The 18,962-nt window shown below is 54.1% G+C and overlaps 2 protein-coding genes across 4 annotated transcripts in view; one reads left to right on the plus strand and one right to left on the minus strand.

The window, feature by feature from the left end:
- Positions 1–137: 137 nt before the first annotated feature.
- Positions 138–18,842, minus strand: PLD3 (phospholipase D family member 3). Of its 3 annotated transcripts, XM_078438436.2 has the most exons (13): positions 18,711–18,794; positions 17,452–17,531; positions 7,955–8,047; positions 7,780–7,854; positions 7,549–7,691; positions 6,865–7,048; positions 5,397–5,517; positions 5,192–5,319; positions 3,879–4,079; positions 2,002–2,141; positions 1,352–1,517; positions 721–820; positions 138–636 (listed from the first exon to the last, which is right to left on the minus strand). In XM_078438436.2, the coding sequence occupies exons 3-13, from the start codon at positions 7,979–7,981 to the stop codon at positions 449–451; spliced, it is 1,473 nt and encodes a 490-aa protein (XP_078294562.1). In that variant the 5' UTR covers positions 7,982–8,047; positions 17,452–17,531; positions 18,711–18,794; the 3' UTR covers positions 138–448. The 3 variants fall into 3 exon arrangements, with proteins under 3 accessions (XP_078294562.1, XP_060507104.1, XP_060507103.1); XM_060651121.2 differs by lacking the exon at positions 17,452–17,531 and having other exon boundaries at positions 18,711–18,842; XM_060651120.2 differs by lacking the exons at positions 17,452–17,531; positions 18,711–18,794 and adding an exon at positions 8,608–8,728.
- CE2H19orf47 (chromosome E2 C19orf47 homolog) overlaps positions 18,816–18,962 on the plus strand; it is a 36,405-nt gene continuing 36,258 nt past the window's right edge. Inside the window, exon 1 of the mRNA XM_078438435.2 lies at positions 18,816–18,838. The gene's annotated coding sequence lies outside the window, so the exon portion shown is untranslated. The remainder of the gene's footprint in view (positions 18,839–18,962) is intronic.

Consider the following 18,962-nt stretch of genomic DNA (forward strand, 5'->3'; position numbering starts at 1 on the left):
CTGTGGGTTCAGGATTTGCCAAGCCACACCGCTGACATGCTGAGGGCTCAGCAAGCACTACGTCTCCAGGAGAGGCCCATGCCAGCCGTCCCCGACCCCGACACCTCATTTCACATCACTGAGCCAGGCACAGGCTGTACAGACAAGTTATTTACTTCTTCTTACAACCTTGAGCCCTCTTTGCCCTGGAAAGGGGGGTGGGCCAGGGGGCCGGGCCCAGCATGCACCCCCATTTCTTCGGGGGCTGATCCCTCCCCCAGCTGGGCCGGGTCCTGGGGCCACAGCGTCAGGCTGGCAGGGGCGGAGGTAGAGGTGGGAGAGCAGGGGAGAGCCATTGGAGCCACAACGGGACACACAGAAGCGGGGGCACGGGGACAGGGGCCGGGACCCGGGATATCTGGGTCCGTGGGGGCCTCGCAGGCCTCGGCCTGTCTGCGGGACCGCGGCCTCACAGCAGGCGACAGGCATTGCCCACGCTGTCAGCTGAGGTGTCAAGGTCATGGCTGTAAGGGGAGTCCCAGTCCCTTAGGAAAACGGCCTCCAGCTGGCTCCTCAGGCCACCACGCCCATTCTGTGTCACCAGCAGCGAGGTGCCCGCCGTCTCCGTGAAGTAGCTGCCAGACCAGTTGGAGGTTCCTGCCGGGTGGGGTCAGAAAGTCAGAGCCCACGGCTGTGACCGGACTCCCTTTGCATCCCCCTGGTGGAGCTCAGGACACTCACCGATGTAGGTGGCGCGTTCGGTCACCATGTACTTATTGTGGTTGACGCGGGCGTATGGGATCCGGGTCTGGGCCTCGTCCGCAGGGACCACAAAGAGTTTCTGAGGGCGAGGGGAGAACGGGAAGGAGCGTGAGATGCAGGGTGGGGTTGGGGACAAGCCAGGGTCTGGGGTGGGGAGTGGAAGCAGGTTTGCAGGACTAGGGACTCAGCTGTTTCCCACAGAACTGTGAGAGCCAGAACGGGGCCCAGCGGAGTGGGTGTCTGCTACCGGGGAGGAACCAGCTGCCTTGTTTGCCATTCCTTCTAGAACAGCTCCTGTTCGTCCCTTAGGTCTCACCACAGATGAGACCTCACCCTTTTCCAAAAAGTCCTCCTTGACACCCCCCCACTGGGGCAGATGCCTCCCGGGAGGACCCCCCCTATGCTGGCCATGATGCCTCCGTCCATGTCTCCTCCGTCTGGGCCCTGCCCCCTCTCCCTGTGCCCTGTCCTCCTGGCTGGACCCGCCGTCTCCCCCTCATGGCACAGCCCTGTCCATCTGGGTCGTCCCTGTCAGGTGACAGGTGAGTTCCTTGAGGGCTGTCTTCAGGTCCGAGGGGTAGGTCCGGGGGGGGGGGGGGGGGGCACTTACCACCTGGATGTCGGAGTGGGTGTGGTTGTCACGCAGCGCGGCCAGGGAGTGCAGGAAGGCCCGCATGGATGGCTCAGAGTGTCCCCAGCAGCTGACCAGCAGGCGCACCTTGACGCCCCGCTCATAGGCAGCCCGCCGGAGCCCGTCGTCAATGGCGGGCCAGAACCTGGGGGATTCAGAGGACAGCTTTACCTACGGCCTCACCCTGAGGCCTGCTCCAGCTTCCGAGCGCCCTCAAATCCCAAGACCGCCCTGTCTCTGGCTCCCAGTTCTGTTCCCGCCTCCTTAAATCCCACGTGCCCCATCCCGTTTCTGGCTCCCACTCCTGCCCCCCAAGCTCCTCATCCTGTTTCCAGCCCATACTCCCTGCTCCCTAACTTGAGAAATCCTACACCGCACAACCCCTGCCCCAGGCCTCAGGTCCGCCGCCCTGTCCCCAACCCCCAGTACTGTCATCCTTTCCTCTGTCCCCCCCGCCCCACCCCGTCTTGAGTATCCAAATCCCCCATCCCTGTCTCCTCTGCCTCTCCCTGTGGTTTCCCTTTGCCTGGGTCCCCTGCCTGCTTTGTGGCCTCATCACTCTGTCTCCCACTGCCTCTTCCATTCATGGTGGTTGCCTGCCTCAAGCCCCATCCATGCAGCAGTGGCACCTGCGTGGGTGGGAGAACTCCATGGTGGGCAGGTAGTTCATGACCGCAACGTAGATGAAACTCCGGGCGCTGTCCACCACATTGAGCAGGGCCTTCAGATCTGGGGTGCGGCCACTGGGACACAGTGGTGGGGGCGCACTCTGCAGGGAGGGGGCAGTCAAGACACGTGCCTTGCCAAGGGTGCCATCGTAGTGGACCCCAGGCACAGACAAATTGTCCCAAGCCAGGTCCTGTGGATTGCACTGAATTCTCAGCCTCCGGGAAGGGTTGGGATAATTACCACGTCCATTTTATAGGTGAGGAAACTGAGGCTCAGAGAGGGTAAGTGATTTGCCTAAGGTCACACAGCTGACAAATGGAGCCAGGATTTGAACCTAGGCTGTCTGGTTCCAGAATTCATGCGAGGGGCACCTGGGTGGCTCAGTCGGTTAAGCATTGGACTCTTGATTTCGGCTCAGGGCATGATCTCACGGCTCATGAGTTCAAGCCCCACATGAGGCTCTGCACTGATAGCACAGCCTGCTTGGGATTCTCTCTCTCTCCCTCTCTCTTTGCCCCTCCCCTGCTTGTGCAAGCTCTCTCTCAAAAGAAATAAATAAACATTAAGAAAAAAGAGAATTTACGCTCTAACACAGGGGTTCCTGACATAAGGGTCCTGGTCCAGCACAGACAACATCACCTGGAACTTGTTAGAATTGCAAATTCTTGGCTGGGGGCGGGGGGGGGGGGGGGGGTGGTGGCACCTGGTGGCTCAGTCAGCTGAGTGTCTGACTTTGCCTCAGGTCATGACCACACGGGTTCGTGGGTTTGATCCCTGTGTCTGGCTCTGTGCTGAGAGCCTGGAGCCTGCTTCACATTCGGCGTCTCCCTCTCTCTCTGCCCCTTGCCTGCTCATGCTCTGTCTGTCTGTCTGTCTCTCTCTCAAAAACAAATAAACATTAAAAAAATTAAGAGAAAAGAAAAAAGAATTGCAAATTCTTGGGCTTCACTGCCCCCGGCATACTGAGCCAGGGTGCTGGGATGGGGCCCAGGAGTCTGGGTTTTAACAGCCACCCTCCCCGCCCGCCCCCTGCCCCAGCGCCATGCTTCTGATGCATGCTCAGGTTTAAGGACCTCTAATCACTCTTGTCCCCGACTTGCTCATTGCTGACCTTGCCTGTGTACCGTACCACACCATGCCCTATTTCCCTCCATCCTCGTGACAGATGAGCAAACTCAAGCTCTGAAGGGGACGTGGTAACAGGGGAACGCTTAACCTTCCTGGCGAGGCTACCAGAGCAAAGGACCCCGGTAAATCATGGGTCCCTGCATCCGTGCCTTTGTGTGGCCCTCCACCAGGACTCTGGGCTTGGCCAGGTCACTTGCTCAGGGGGACCAAAAGGCACCCGGACTGGCCGCCCCAACTGGTGAAAGTCTCAGCAGCTGAAAACAGCAGCGCCTCGTCTACAGTGCTCAGCATCTGCCACAGGCGACCGCGGATGCTGTCCAAGAGAACCTTCCACAGCGATGGAAACGTTCTATATGTATCTGCACCGTTCGGTGTGGTAGCCGTCTGCCGCATGTGCCTACCGAGCACTTGAAATGTGGCTAAGGCAACCAAGGAACTGAGTTCTTGGCCATGTTTAACCTTAGCCGATTTAAACGCAAAGAGCCGCTCGCTATCTGGGACAGCACAGAGGCACCGGGGGCTTGCATGAACACAGCTGTACCTCCCTAGAGGTGGCAGGAGAGAAAACCGAGGCCTAGGGAGGTTGGGACACGGCCCCGGCCCCAGACCAGGCAGAGTGAGCCAGAGTGAGTGGCCAGGACGCCCCCTCCCCATCACTTGGCAGGGTTAGACAGAGACTGTGACAGGGCCCCTCTTCCCAAAGACTCACTGCCAGGTAGGCCAGAGCAGGGGTTCCGTTGAGACAGATCTCCATCGGTGTCTCTTGATTGTAGCGCGTGTCATAGGGCCGGGGCCAGGTTGACGGGATGGAGCTGCCCGCCTGGCCCAGGTACCAGTAGGCCTCAAAGATCTTGGTCAGGTCCCGAGCCAGGCAGCTGCAGTTGTACATGACCACGCCTAGCTCCTTGACCTGTGGGAGGGCAGTGCTGAGCCTGGGGGTGGTAGCCTGGCACCCACGGATGGCACGAACACCCACGGCCCCCTCTTCCACCCCCCTCAGCCTTCCTTCCTGCCCCTTGCCTCTCAACCTCCCCATCTTTCTGCCCCTCCGTCCCCAGCCCCGCCGCCACCACCAGGACTAAAGTCCTAAGATGGGTGTGGATTTGACTCAAGCCTAAGAACTCGTCAAGTTCTGGCAAAAATCCTTTGGTTATTCTGAAGTGCCAGGTTTCCCAAACTTTTGCCCATGCTTTTGTTTCTACCCTCCACAGAACCAGCTCCTACTCATTCTTAGGGCTCGGCTGACAGCCTCCTCCTCCAGGAACCCTCTCTTGACTGCCCAGACTGTGTCGGGCATTCCTCTGGGCTTTCACGGTCCCTTGGACTTCCCTCATTTCTCTCTCTAGTGACGCTGGACTGGGAAGACAGCCACCAGGGATGTCTCAGCCACGGCTGTATCTTCAGCATCTCCCCCAGAGCTGGTGCTGTTAGGGGCTTGGGAGTTATTTGCTGAGGAAATAAAGGATCATTGCCTAAGCCGTACCTTCTTTCCCGTCTCGCGCTAATTCTTACAGATCTTTCAGCTATCATATTAGCTGTCACCTCCTTTGGAAGACTTTCGCTGATACTCCGGACTGGGTCCCCCATCCTGGCCCTGACCCTCTGGGCTGCCGCACTGCCTGGTGACCAGCCTGCCTCTGCACTGGACTGACAGTTCCCAGAGGTCCATCGCTTACCACCATGTTCCCAGTATCTCCCGGGACAGGCCTGGGCTTAGAGCAGGCACTCAGGGAATGAATAATGAAGGGCAAATCGGTGGACAGGGCCTTGAATGCAGAAGGGCTGGCAGCTGTCATCGGGGATCAGAGGAAACCCCAGGCTTCCGCGGGCGGGGGGGAAGGCAGTGAGGGCTGGGCTGGATTTGGGGATGTTTAGGGAGGCCTGGTAGGAGGTAGGAAGGAAGCCATTGCAGAGACAGGACACAGAAGATGCTGGGATGGAAGAGGGGTGTGGTTGGAGGCCGGGCGCCCTGTGGGGGCGGGGAGGAGCTGGGAAGGGAGGGCGGGTAGGGTGCAGGCAGACCTGGGTCAGGGAGCGCCAGTCCATGTTGGCGCTGCCGATGTAGAAGTGGGTCTGGTCCACCACCCAGAACTTGGTGTGCAGGACGCCATGGGTCAGCTTCTGCATATCCACCATGCGGACCTGGGCACCTGGGACAGACAGGCTGTCGGGAGCCGGCTCGGAAGGCCCCCGGCCCGGCACCCCCCACGGCTGCCCCTTGGCTCACCACTTTGCAGCAGGGTCTGTAGGTCGGCCTGCGGCTGGGGCCCGTTGGGCTTGCTCACGGCGATGCGGACCTTCACGCCTTGAGGCGCCAGGGCCTGTAGCTGCCGGAGGACCTCCTCACCCTGTAGGGAGGGGAGAGCCTCTGAGAGGCTGGGCCCACCAGCTCTCCCACCCCATGCGGCACCCCCCAAAAAAGGCCGTCTTGATTTTGCATTTCAATTTGTGATCAGGACTGAACAGGCTTTCCATTAGCCGGGACACGGAGAGATGGCTTTACAGGCTAAGCTATGAAAACCTTTCATCTGGTTAATTACTGGTGCTCTGGGCCACACCAGGGCCTCCCTGCCAGTCCTGTCCTTCCAGGGACTTCCCCAAGATCTTGCCTTGGAAGCATCAAAGCTTGGCACCACAGGGGCCTCCATGCACCCTCTCAGATGTTGGGGGCAAGGCACGGGCTGGGGATCCAGGAAGGTATAGGGTGAGGCCCGATGGTGCCAATAACTGTAAGAACGACAGCCAAGGATTCCCTGGTTCCTACTGTGAGCCGGGCCCCACCCTTCACATCTGAACTCACAGACTCCTCACTGCTCTCACTGATGAGGCAGGTCTGAGTAAAATCCCGGAGGTGCGGAGGAGAAAGCTGGCATCGGAGAACTCAGTGGTGAAGTGGGATCTGAACCCAGGTCACCTGCCTCCTATGTCTGTGCTTTGAACCACTCCAGGGGGAGCCGGCGGGGAGGGAGCACTCCAATCATTTTTAACTTCTGTGATTATGTTTTCAGGCAGTGCTTGAGGAGCCCCGCAATTTTAATAAATGTTAAGCCCGCTTCTGACAAAAAGAGGCAGCAAGGGGAGGAAAACAAGAAGGGACCAAGTCAGTGTGTCTTTCAAGGAAGGGGTTACCCGCCTAGGCTGGTCCTTTTCACATCCTGAGGTTTTATGTTTTTTAAGTGTGTCTGTAGACCTTGACAAGGATATAAAGCAAACACTGATGGGGGCGCTGATGGTTGTCAGAGACCGTGCTGGAATCTGCATGGATTTATTTTTGTAACCGGCAAGTGCTAGCTATTGGCCCCATTCTATAGATGTGGAAGCTGAGGCCTGAGAGCGGCGGTGACCTGCCCAAGGTCACGTGGCTGGGAGGCGGCAGGCTGGCTTGAGGCTGGGCTGTTACCTACTCTTCCATTTCATTGTGTGACAGGGTCTGGGCGAACAACATCTGTCAGCCTAATCCCTGGTAATCAGACCCACACCCTGACCTTCAGAGGCCTCCAGATGACCGTGACAAACGCCCCCAGTCCAGAGCGCCATGTGAAGACAGTTGCTTTCAATCACCTGTGTCCAACCCACTGTGTGAGACGTGCCCATCTGTCTCCTGGGCTGCAGGGGAACCCCCTTCACTCCCCCCCACCTCCCCCCAATGGCTCCCACCACCCCTGGTGCCAGCCAGGGCCCATGTTGCCAGGTACCTGCTGGGCAGAGGGCTCCTGAGTGTGGGTGTCATTGTTGGTGAGAGTCCAGTAGAAAGAGGCGATGTCCAGACTGCTGTGGGCACCGGCGAGCAGGCCCAGCCAGGCCTGGCTGGTGGACGGGTTGCTCGTGGAGGCATTGGGGAAGTCCAAGCCCTCTGGAATGCTCTCCACCAGCACTGCTCTGGGGGGTGGGGGGTGGTATCAGCCACAGGGGGCCAGAGACAACTGGCTGGAACATGAGTGCTCCCCTGTCAGTCCACGGAGGATATTTGTGTGTGCCTGTACTCACGATTCTGTGCGTCTGTGCATTTGTTCGTCTAGACGAGTGGAAGGCAGGCTGTGCATGCGGCTATTTGTGTGTGTGTGTGTCTGTCCACACATGTGTCAGAAGATGCCGTGTGTGTGTGTGTGTGTGTGTGTGTGTGTGTGTGTGCTGGTTTGCTCACAGACACGGACAGAAAATGATGCTGTGGCTGTCATGGGAACAGTGTTGGGGGGAGGGGTTGGGGATGGAGGGAAGGCCCTGTGACGGTGCATTTGGGAATCTGCGATCAGATCACCTCCCCCTGTCCCAGGCACCCGCTGTGGCTCAGGGCAGTCCCTGCTCAATGTGTAAGCGTCCCGGTCCTGGCAGGGCTCTTTCCCCCCACTGCCCGAGACCCCTCCCCCGCCTCAACTTACTCGCAGGGGTCGTAGCAGGGGGCTGGGCGCTGGTTGGGCCCGAAGAGATGCAAGTCGCCGTATTCCCATAGAAACAGCTGAGTCATCAGGGCTCCGAAGCCCACGACCGCCAGGATGAGGACCAGCAGGACCCAACGAGCTTTCTGTGGGGAAGAGGAGGCCATCAGCCAGCCCAAGGCTACCAGCCCAGCCCACACCTGAGACAGGGTGAGGGTGGTGGCGGGCTCCTACCTTCTCCGCAGCCTTCCAAGCCTCAATCTCATTCATGGGCAGCTCATTGGCGGGCTCCTCAGCAGGCACCTTTAGCTGGGGAATGGGTATGGTAGGGGGGTGACAGGGCAGCTTGGCAGGGTCTCTGCCCTCCACTGCACCCAGCCCCAACCCACGGGGCCCCAGATCCACCTACCTCCTGGTACATCAGTTTAGGCTTCATCTTGCCAGGCAGCCAGGGGATATGTGGAGCCCAGGCGGGGCAAGTGGGTGTGTCAGGGTCTCCAAACTGTGGGGAACAAAAACTGGCACTGTGGTGGGGTTTCCGGGCTTTGGGGGAACATCACGGAAAGCAGAGTAGTGTCGGGCTCACGGGATCCATTGGGTCTCCTTGTCTGTAAGCACGGGATCACTGGCATGGGGCCCGCCACCCCAAAAGGAGGAAGCTGACCGCTGGTCAGCAGGGTTTTCGAAATCCCTCAAAGTCTAACGCCTTGCCTTCTTCCCATCATTCCGTGGTGCCTACACTGTCCCCCTTAGCGCCCACCCTGCCCCCTCCCCCTTAGCGCCCATCCTGCTCCTCATTATTACGCTCCCTATTAGCATCTTCCCTTCTCTGAGCTCTAATATAGACATTCCCAAGAAGACCACTCCGGATGGGGTCAGTGAAGCCCCAAATCTTTGCCTGGCTTCTCGCAGCCCGAAGACCACCCAGGGAGCATTTTCCAGGTGGCTCCTCTGCCATCACCATCAGGTACCCACCAGAAAGCTCAAGCCGGGAACCCGGAACCATCGGGGCCTCACCGCCAGCCCCCAGCCCATCCCCCGAGCCATCCTCCGCCACCTTACCCCGGAGGGGACTCGGTCTCACTCCGCAGGCGGCAGCTGCTACCTCCGCGGGGCCCCAGCTTCTGCCCCAACAGGCTAAGCAGGGGCGGGAGGGAGGGGGCGGGGCCAGACGGGGCTCCGCCCACTGCAGCGGGGAGTCTGCGCAGTGCGCAGGCCGCCCCGGCTCACCGCAGGGAGAAGGGGGGCTCCGGTCCCCCAGATACGGTCCCGCCAACCTGGCCGGGGTGCGGAGAGTACATGGCTGGGGGATGGGCTTTGCCACCCATCTCCCCCAGAGCCCCGGGGTGGGGTAGGGAGGGTACAGGTAAAGAGAAAAAGAAACCCCGCATCTTGTCTACAAACCTTGTGAATTTTTGTACCATGGGCATGTATTACCTAGTCAGAAATAAATAAAATTGTTAAAAAAAAAACCCGTATAAAATGTCAATTATACTCAAAAAAATTTAAAAGCCTTATAAAATAAAGTGGAGCGATCAAGGTTGAATAATATGATTTCCAGAGGTAGCGAAAAAAATCAGAAGACACAACTCAAGCTATGGTGTTGGGAAGGGGGGGGGATGAGCGGGGTGGTGGAAGTAGACTGTGGGTTTTCTGTTGGCGTCTGTTTGGATAACTATTTAATTTCTTTAAAAAAAGCCAACTGATATTTTGATAGGGATTTTTAAAATTTTGTTTCGGAAATCCAGGCTCCGGCTGGAAGATTAAGCAAGATTTCCCACTTCCCATCTCCTTTTTCCCAAGCAGGATTTAAGACCACCGCTGACGAAAAGAATTGAAGAACCCCTCCCCGCCCACCTTTCCCAATACAATAGGGGTAGGACGCCCTCCCCTCCGTCCTCGCAAGAAGTCAACAGATGAATGCAGAAAAGGATGATCACTGAGAGATGCGACAACGTCAGAAGGGGTTGCCTCGAGTGGCATCTGGGGTGGGTGAGGATTGCTTTTTATTGTACGCCTATTTTCTTTTTAAAAATTGTGCAATATAAGCGACTTACAGAAAAGTAGAGGAAAAAAATCTCTGTGCAGATTAATAATTGTAAAGCCAACACAGGTGTTGCGTCCCACGGCACGCATTACTGAGATTTTAAAAAAGAAGGAAAGAAGAAAATTGCAAAAGGGAGCTAGGTCCCCCCCGCCCTTCCGCGTTACCGGAAGATCCAGCCTACACGTGAAAGGATAATTTGGAAACCCCTTCACCCACAACGTCAGATCCCAGATTGGCAAGGGCTGAGCACAGCTAGATCCCCTCCTCTCATTGCAGGGAGACAAATGGGGATAGGCCAAATGGATCCAGCAAGAAATGGTAACAGACCAAGGTTATTTGGAACTTCAGAGGTCACCAGAAGCAGCAGAAAACAATCTTAGAGGTGGCTGACCGCAGGGTTGCCAGGTGGGCGAGGGGAGGCTTGGGGCAGGAAACATTTGCCTTTTATTTATTTGCAAAAGCCTTGGTGAGAAAGGTTTTATTGAAGAACATGGGGTTGAGGGGCGCCTGGCTGGCTCAGCCAGTAGAGCCTGTGACTCTTAGTCTCGAGATTGTGGGTTTGAGCCCCACTTTGGATGTAGATAACTCTAAAACGACAACAACAAAATATGGGGTTGGAACCGCACGCGATGTAAAATTAGGGAAAATAAAGTGAACAAAAACAAAACTGGGGGAGAGGTTGGGCATGGAGGTGCGAGGCATGGGATTGGGCACAATGAGGCCGAGAATTGGAATGGCCATTAATACACCAAAAGTAGGTAGAAACTAGCATGCACTTCATTCAGATTATTAGTGACATTTTGGCTTTCAACTTGTATGGTGATTACAGGTCTGAAACAAACGGTTTACTTTTAATTTCTGCTATATTTTTATCAAAATACACCTAAGGAGCAACTGGGTGGCTCTGTTGGTTAAGTGGCCAATTCTCGATTGTGGCTCAGGTCATGATCTCATGGTTCATGAGACTGAGTGCTGCATTCATGAGGTGGAGCCTGCTTGGATTCTGTCTCCCTCTCTGTCTCAAAATAAACTTAAAAAATACACTTAAGGTGTTTAGAAAAAAAAAAAAAAAAAAAAAGCAACCAAAAAACTAGTAGGGTGCTCAGGTGGCTGGGTCGGTTGATTTAGAGTCTGATTCTTGATTTTGGTTCGTCATGATCTCAGGGTTGTGAGATAGAGTCCCGAGTTGGGCTCTGCTCCCTCTGCCTCTGCTCCTCCCCCGCTCACATTTGTGCTTGCTCGCTCTCTATAAATCAACCAATCAATCAATCAATCAAATGGAGAGGTAGGTTAGACTGTAAGGCAATTAATACTGTGGATTCCAGAGCCAGATGCCTGACTTGAATATGATCCTCAGTGCTCATGTGACTGTTTGACCTTGAGAAGTGACAATGAATCTGTGCCTTAGTTTTCCCATCTGTAAGATGGGCATGGTGACAATAGTACCTACTTTTCATAAGGCTGTTCGTTAATTTTACACATACTTACTGAGTATCTATGTACCAGCTATTGTTTGAGGCACTGGAAATACCACTGTGAACAAAACAGACACCAGGGAAGACAGATACAAAAATAAGTAAATTATGTTAGAAGGTAATACATGCCACAGAGAATCAGGGAAGTGGGACGGGGTTGGGGGGGAGGAGTTGGGATTGTCAGGAAAAGCCTCACTGAGAAGGGGATACCTGGAAAAAACTTCAAGGAGGGGAGGGAAGGAGCTACATGGACTTCTTAGAGAGTGTGTCAAGCAGAGGGAATAGCCAGTGCAAAGGCCCAGAGGCAGGAGTGTGCTTGATGTGTACTGGGAAGAACAAGAAGGCCAGTGTGTCTGTAGTGGGGTGGGCTGTGAGGAGGAGAGAACAGTCAGAGGGGTGACAGGGCCAGATTGTGCAGGGCTGCCTGGACTGTGGTGAGGTCGGGGCCATGGGTAGGCTCTGAGCAGAGAACAGACATGATCTGCCTAGGGTGTTGTAGTTGGTTGACTGCTGGCCTCAAAAGATATGTCCAATATGGCCATAATCTCCAGGACTTGTGAATGTGACCTTAGTTGGAAAAAGGGTCTTTGCAGAGGTCATTAAGGATGTTGAGATGACATCATCCTGGATTATATGGGTGGGCCCTAAATCCAATGACAAGTGTCTTTAAGAGACAGGAAGAGAAGAGACAGAGAAGACCACGTGACCAGGGATGCCGAGATTGCTGAGATATGCCCACAAACCCAGGTATGCCTAGAGTCATGAGAATCTCCCCTAGAGCTTCAAGGGGGGTGTTGGCCCCATCAACACCTTGAGTTTGGATGTCTGGCCTCCAGAATGGTGAGAATACATTTTGCTTGTCTTACGCCACTCAATTTGTGGTAATGTGTGATAGCAGCCACAGGAAACTCATTCATGTGTTTGCAGGCTCCCTCTGGCTGTGTGGGGAACAGACGTGTGTGTGTGTGTGTGTGTGTGTGTGTGTGTGTGTGTATGTGTGTATGTGGTACAGCCAGGGGTTTGGGCCCAAACAACTGCCACGGATAGTGCCCCAATAGCTGATCTGGGGAAGGTCAACTTGGGGTAAGGCCAGAAAGAAATGAAATGAACGAACGAACGAACGAATGAATACATACACTGCGTGTGTGTGTTCTGAACATACACAATTTGAGAAGGGACTCCTTTGAACTAAAGGGATCAATACCTCTCAAGTGTATACAATGGACACGTGAGAGGTTCTCAATAAATGTGATTGTGTCAAGGCTCCTGACAAAAAAAAAAAAAGAAAAGAAAAGAAAAAGAAAAAAGGCACCATTTTCCCCCTGCCACCCCCAAGACAAGATGCTTTTCATTGTAGGGTTTTAGTGACCATTTAATTTTTTAAATGCATAGGACTTGTGTGGAAATTAAATTATGAGGCTCAAGCTCCTAGCTGGGGTGCCCTTTCCTCCATATCACAGTCTCAAAAAAAAAAAAAAAAAAAATCTTTAGCTGGAAGTATCCAGCATCCCTATCCTGATCCCTGGGAGGAGGGGGGCGCAGGGCAGGGTGAGATCAAAGGTGGGAGCAGACAGCTAGACTGACAGAGCTAGGCTGGCAGGTGCTGGGCATTTTCCTCAGCTTGGCTCAGTTCCTGTGGCCAGTAACCTAGAACCCCTACGGGGTCCCTGGGCAGTGCCCAAGTTGATCGTTATGCTCTGCTTCCTTGGTCATGGGATGTACCTCTGTCTGCAAGGGTGCCCCTCCCAGCCCAGAGGATATCCCTGGTCCCTTGGCTTGTGCCCTGCCTGCCTTGGAGTGTGACACTACAGCCCACAGAAAAGGAGGAAGCAAAACCCACTGGGTTTCGGAGACACGTGCTAGGTCACAGCTCCCTGAACACCCCTCCCTTGGGTGGGGGCAGGAGATTTGATCCCTCCTCCATACCAGTGCTTTACGTTGCAGAGTCTAGGGTTCAGATCCCACTTGTCACTCTTACTGAGTGACCTCAGGCATGGGGCTTTACCTCTCTGAGCCTTGCTGGCCCATCTATAGAATGGGGATCGTCTCATGGGGCACAACTCATGGGTGGCTCAGTCGGTCGAACGTCTGACTTCGGCTCAGGTCACGATCTCATGGTTTGTGAGTCTGAGCTCTGCATCGGGCTCTGTGCTGTCAATGCAGAGTCTGCTTTGGATCCTCTGTCCCCTCTCTCTGCCCCTCCCCAGCTTGCACGCATGTGTGCATGCACTCTCTCTCAAAATAAATAAGTAAACTTAAAAAAAAAAACAAAAAAGGGTGGGGGATCATCTCATACTCATCTAGGGGGTGGAGCTTGGCGAACTCTGAATGGTTTAAGGGGTGGGTCTCAGAGTCCTACCGCCCCGGGTTCAGAGCTTAGCCATGTATTCCTGGGAACCAAGGCTCCCTTCTCGGAGCTTTACTTTCCTCCTCAGACCAATGGGGAAACAAATATACCAACCTCACATTTGTCAATGAACCCATCCATGGGAGACAGGCAGCACAGCAAATCCCCCAAACAAACTTCTTGGTGACATCCGTGTATCCCCTACTACTCTGTACACACTTTTAGCACAGATAGACTTGTGTGTCCCTTAAAAAGCTAAGTCTGTGCCCAGCACATCACAACCACTCAATAAATGTTTGTTGGGAACAGAAGAAATGAGGTAGAATGGAAACCTTTGAAAAAAGACGTTCACAGGGGTCTCTCTAGACCCAGTGACATTTTTTTTTTTTATACACAATGATAACCAGCTTGTGCTCTAAGCCCAGAGCAGATGGGTGGGTGCAGATTACAGCCTTTCAGCCTGAGAGTAAAATTCAAGGTCAGTTTAAGTTTGATTCAAGCCACCTGAGAGGGCAAAGGAGGGTGCAGGGCCAGTTGGCTGCTGAAGCACCAGACTACACCACAGGAAACATTTACAAACCTATGGGCCTTCTATATGGTTCAAAACAGAAACGTTCTTGTGTTTGAAGGAGCTGATTTTCACTTGATTGCGCAGACCCCTTCGGACTGAACAATCGCCTGAGGTCAAGTCTACAGAAAACGGAACAGAGCACTGGTTTTGTAAACTTTGTTTTGTTTTGTTTTGAGCAGTAGAACCTTTATTTCAAAGGACCTTTAGAAGGTGCCCTTCCTAGGGAGAGAAGATGCTTGGTCTGAAAAACAAATGGGTAAAAAACAACAAAATACATCATGATTGGTGAATATTTCTGAGTTGGAACTCAAAAATCTAAGCTGTCTCATCCCTGCTCAAAACCGTTCTGTGGCTCCCCACTGCCCTCAGGGCCAAGGGCAAACTTCTTACCATGTCCTCTAGGGCCCAAAGCTGTCTCCAGCTCTCACTTCTTCCCTGAATTTCAGCTTTGGAAGCTCCCTGGCCTCCTAGATGTTTCTCTCCAGGGGTCCCCAAGCCCCTCACGCCCACCATGTCCTCAACTGTCCTTAGCATCTCTCCCAAACCTGCTGCTCTTCTGGGTCCCCATCTCAAGGACAGCTATCCTATTCATCCTACGGGTCTCAGCCTACGTGTCACTTCTTTCAGAAAGCACCCCTCCCCCCCACCGCCCTGACTCCCCTGGAGTCCTGGGCATCGTCCTGGACCCTCCACAGCTTGTCCACATGGCATCCTGAAGGTCTCTCCCGCACACACCCTTTTTCTCCCCTCCACAGCCTCGACCTGCCCTCTGGGATTGAGGGATCCCACTCCCACTGGGATCCCCACTCCCGCCACCTCCCTTGGTTCCCAATCTCTATCCAACCCTTCTAGTCCCCCTCCATCTGAATGGAAAATTGTTCCTTTCCCGCTCAAAAACCTATGCCCCCCACCACCCCTTGGTATCCTTAGGACAAAGTCTCAGCTCCTCACTGTGCTTCCCAGAGCCCTGAATGATCTCCCCTTAATAACCTCTTTGGTTTACTGTCTCATTTATGTCCCATCCATATTTAATATCTTTCAGTTCCCTGAACTGAAACCACACTTTTACCACCAAACACTCCCACAGCTGCTCCTCCTGCCCAGCACACCTTTCTCTCCTCTTCCTGTTGCTCATTCCTATCAGCTCATGTGCCACCTCCCCTAGGCAGTCCTCCCTGACTCCCGGGCTGGTCCAGAACCACCCCCCACTTTGGGTTCCAATAGTCCCTGGGCTTCTCCATCCCACATGACCTTTCTGTTTCCCCAGCCCCAGCCCTGACCGCTCTGTGCTGTCACGGCCTGGTGATGGGTTTGTTTCTCCCACTGGACTATGAAACCCATGAGGGCAGCGCTGGGCTGTCTCAGTCGCTGCAGTGTGCCCATTACCACCCAGCACAGGGACAGTAGGTATCAGTTCATTCATCTAGTCATTCAACTAGTATTCAGTGACTACTCACTGATAAGGCCTGTGTAGAAACTGGAAAGATAGCACAACACAGAAAAAAAAAAAAATCCTAGTAAAGATGACATTCTTTTTGGGGAGTGAGACAATAGATAGACGCATGAAGCATATAGTATGTGCCTTGGAGAAAAACCAGTAGGGGAGGGACATAATAGCCTCACAATTGAAAATGGTGGATGGGGGCGCCTGGCTCATTCGGTAGAGCATTCGACCCTTGATCTCAGGGTCATGAGTTCAAGCCCCGCGTTGGGCAGAGCACTTACTTAAAAAGAAAAAAACCACTAAGTGTTAGGGGCGCCTGGGTGATTCAGTCGGTTAAGTGTCCAACTCTTGATTTCGGCTCACTGTTCGTGAGATCGAGCCCCACATTGGGCTGTGCGCTGGTGGCTTGGAGCCTGCTTGGGATTCTCTCTCTGCCCCTCCCCTGCTCGTTCTCTCTCTCAAAATAAATATTAAAAAAAAGAGAGAGAGAGAGAGAGAAAGTGGTTGATGTCTCAGTTCAAAAATAACACCACTGCACATCTGGGGGCAAGGCACTGTTCTCCCCATTTCGGATGAGGCAGTAGGGTTCAGGGAAAACTCTGCTCGGGTTGTACAATGTCAAGTCTGTCGGTATGGAGTTCGAACCCGGGGCTCAGTTCTGTTCCAGGATACCACGATGTCGGAAACCGATTCATGAATGTAACATACAGGCAGAATGTCTTTTCCTTGCCACCCGGAGGGAGGGCAGGAAGTGGGGTGAGAGGGCAGGGCCCCTTGTTACTGAACCGAGCGCTGCTGGAAGCACTTTACGTATTCAGTTTCTCACCAAATTAGCCCTTTCCTCAGCCCCATGTGAGGGATGAGGAAACTAAAGACCCAGAGAGGTTAAGTCATTGGCGCAAAAGGACACAGCCAAGAAACAGTGGAGCCAGGATTTGACCCTGAGCTGCCTTGGGGCCCCAGGTGTAGACAGCTGCCTCTCCTGTTGTTCATCATCTGTAGATCCGTGGCTGTCCGCCACCCCTCCCCACCACCCCCAGCAGCACGTGAACCAAGAGGTGGCACTGGCTTCGCAGACACTCTAGCAACATCTCCTCTCCCTCCCCGTCTTTGAGGGGGACGTCGGAAGCTTTCTCCAAATATAAAGGATATGTGAGTGCAGCTTTAAGCAGACAGCTCTGGTGCTCCTTCTGGCCAGGCTGCTCTGGCCGATCCATCCTTGGTCGAAGTTCTGGAGCTGCTGCTGCTGCCGTTTCATGTCACATCGTGTCACATCAGATTGAGTCTCTCTTCTCCAAATCCTCCCATGGCTCCCGTCTCACTCAGAGTAAAGCCAAAGTCTTGTCCACGGCCCATGACATCCAGATGATCTGCCGCCTCACTCCTCTGGCTTCATCCCCACCCCTCTCCTCCCTCACTGGCCTCTTTGCTATTCCTTAAGTATTCTACGTGTGTCCCCACCTCAGGCCCTTTGCATGTGCTGTTTTCTCTGCCTACGACGCTCTTCTCCGTAGAGCCTCGTCACTCTCTCCCCTCCTTCATGTCTTTGTTCAAATATACCATCTCAGAAGACCTTTCCTGACCACCTTATTTGAAAGTATAACCCTTACCATGCATTCCCATCCCTCTTCTTTTTTCTTCCCCCTCCTTCTAACACATCATAGAATCCACTTACCTGTCTGCTTGTCTTTGACCCTTGCTAGAATAGAAACTTCATGGGTGCAGGGATCTCTTGTCTGTTTTGTTCACTGATGTGTCCCACCATGCCTAGCACAGTATTGGGCATGTAGAACATGCTTGAAAAATATTTGTTGAATGAATACCTTGTGTTTTTATCCCCATATTGCAGATGCAGCAACTGAGGCACAGGGATGTTAAGCCACCTGCTCAAAGCCATGCAACTTTTTAAGTACTAAGTGCTAGAACCAAGACTGGAACCAGGGTTCCAGCCCCCAGGCACACATTGCTAACCACTGTCTCACACTGCCTCCCCAAGGCAAGTCGAGTGAATAAGATACTTACCTCTCTACCTAGGCATTCAGGGTTGCTGAGGTTGGACTGAGGTGTGCTGGGACCTGCCTCATCTCTCTGTACCCCCGATTCTAAAAGTCAAGGGAACCTGGGCCTAAGCTAGCTAGTCTCCCCCCACCCCATACTACTCCTGGATTCCCACTACAGCGTTGGCTCAATGCTCTCGTTTTGGGGGTGGCAGATCACTCAATCCAACAAGGTAGAAATAGGGATTAAGTATTTACCCAAGCAAGGTTTGTGATGGCCGATGGGCCACCCCCTCAGGTGTGGTGACGTGGCAGAGATGAGAACATGGAGACTGTGACGTGGGGTTGGCGTGGGTGGTTGCCATGGCAAAGGGTATCATGCATGACACAGGGAGTGTACCGACACCATGGGAATGATGAGGGCACCTGAGGGGAGGGGGGGAGGTGACAATGAAGAGGTGATGAAGGGGACCGCATGAGGGTGAGGGTGACATGGTTAATAACATTATTAGTCCAAATCTCCACATCAGGATGAGCATATCACAAGAATAAATTTGCAGAATCCTCATAATCGTCCTTGACGTAGGTGTCCTTGTGTGCGTTTTACAAATGAGGAAGCTGAGACTGCAAAGGTGTGATCAGGTGGTCAAGGTTACCCAGGGTTTAGCGGTGGAGCTGGGATTCTGGCACACGCCAGGATGGGACTCTAGCCCATACGGTGGTGAGTATGTGAGAGGTGACACGGAGAAATGACGGCAACACGGAGGCAAGAGAAACAACTGGAAGGCAGAGTGGCTCCTTATCGGGAAAACTAGAAGCATGAGGCATGGACAGTGACTGTTAGGAAGCAAAGGTGACATGGGAGGAATGAAGTGAAAATGACACAAGGGAAGGGTGACTGCGATTTAAGGAGATGGTGACAGGAGGCGTGTGAAGGTGACATGGGGGTATGATGACGACTTCAGTGAGGACTTCATAAAAGAAAAATAGCAACAAAAGAAGAGAGCAGGTGACGGAAAGCAATGGTGACTTAAAGGTGGAAGACTGCAACGTAGGGTGGCAATAGGGACTTAGAACGAAAGCGAATTAAGGCGGCTGACAGCGACATAAGGAGGGTGACGCCGACAGAAGCGGGGTGGTGACGATTTAACCGGGGCGCGACACAAAGGGGAGGAATGGCTACATAAAGGGGCACTGGATGACAAAAGGGAAGAAGTGAATTACGGCGGGAAGGACAACATGAAAAGGATAACAGAGGCGCCGCGCCCCCAGATCGCACAGTACCTGCACTCCGCGTCTCCCACTCCGGGACCCAGCCCCGCACGCACCTTGCCGGCTGGAGCCCCGCCCGACCACCCCCGCCTCGCACAGGCGCACTCCGGCAAGACTGCGGGCTAGCGGGGGCTAGGCATGTGCGTTTCTCATTGGCTGCGCTCCTCGCTAGAGCGGGGCGGAGCGAAGCGCCTGGGAGACCGTGGGAGGTCACGTGACGGTTGCGGCCACACTCTCGCTGGTGGCGGCCCGGTGGGCTAGAGC

The sequence above is a fragment of the Panthera onca genome, chromosome E2 (assembly GCF_046562875.1).
Source record: "Panthera onca isolate mPanOnc1 chromosome E2, mPanOnc1 haplotype 2, whole genome shotgun sequence".
In the NCBI taxonomy this organism is placed as follows: Eukaryota; Metazoa; Chordata; class Mammalia; order Carnivora; family Felidae; genus Panthera; species Panthera onca.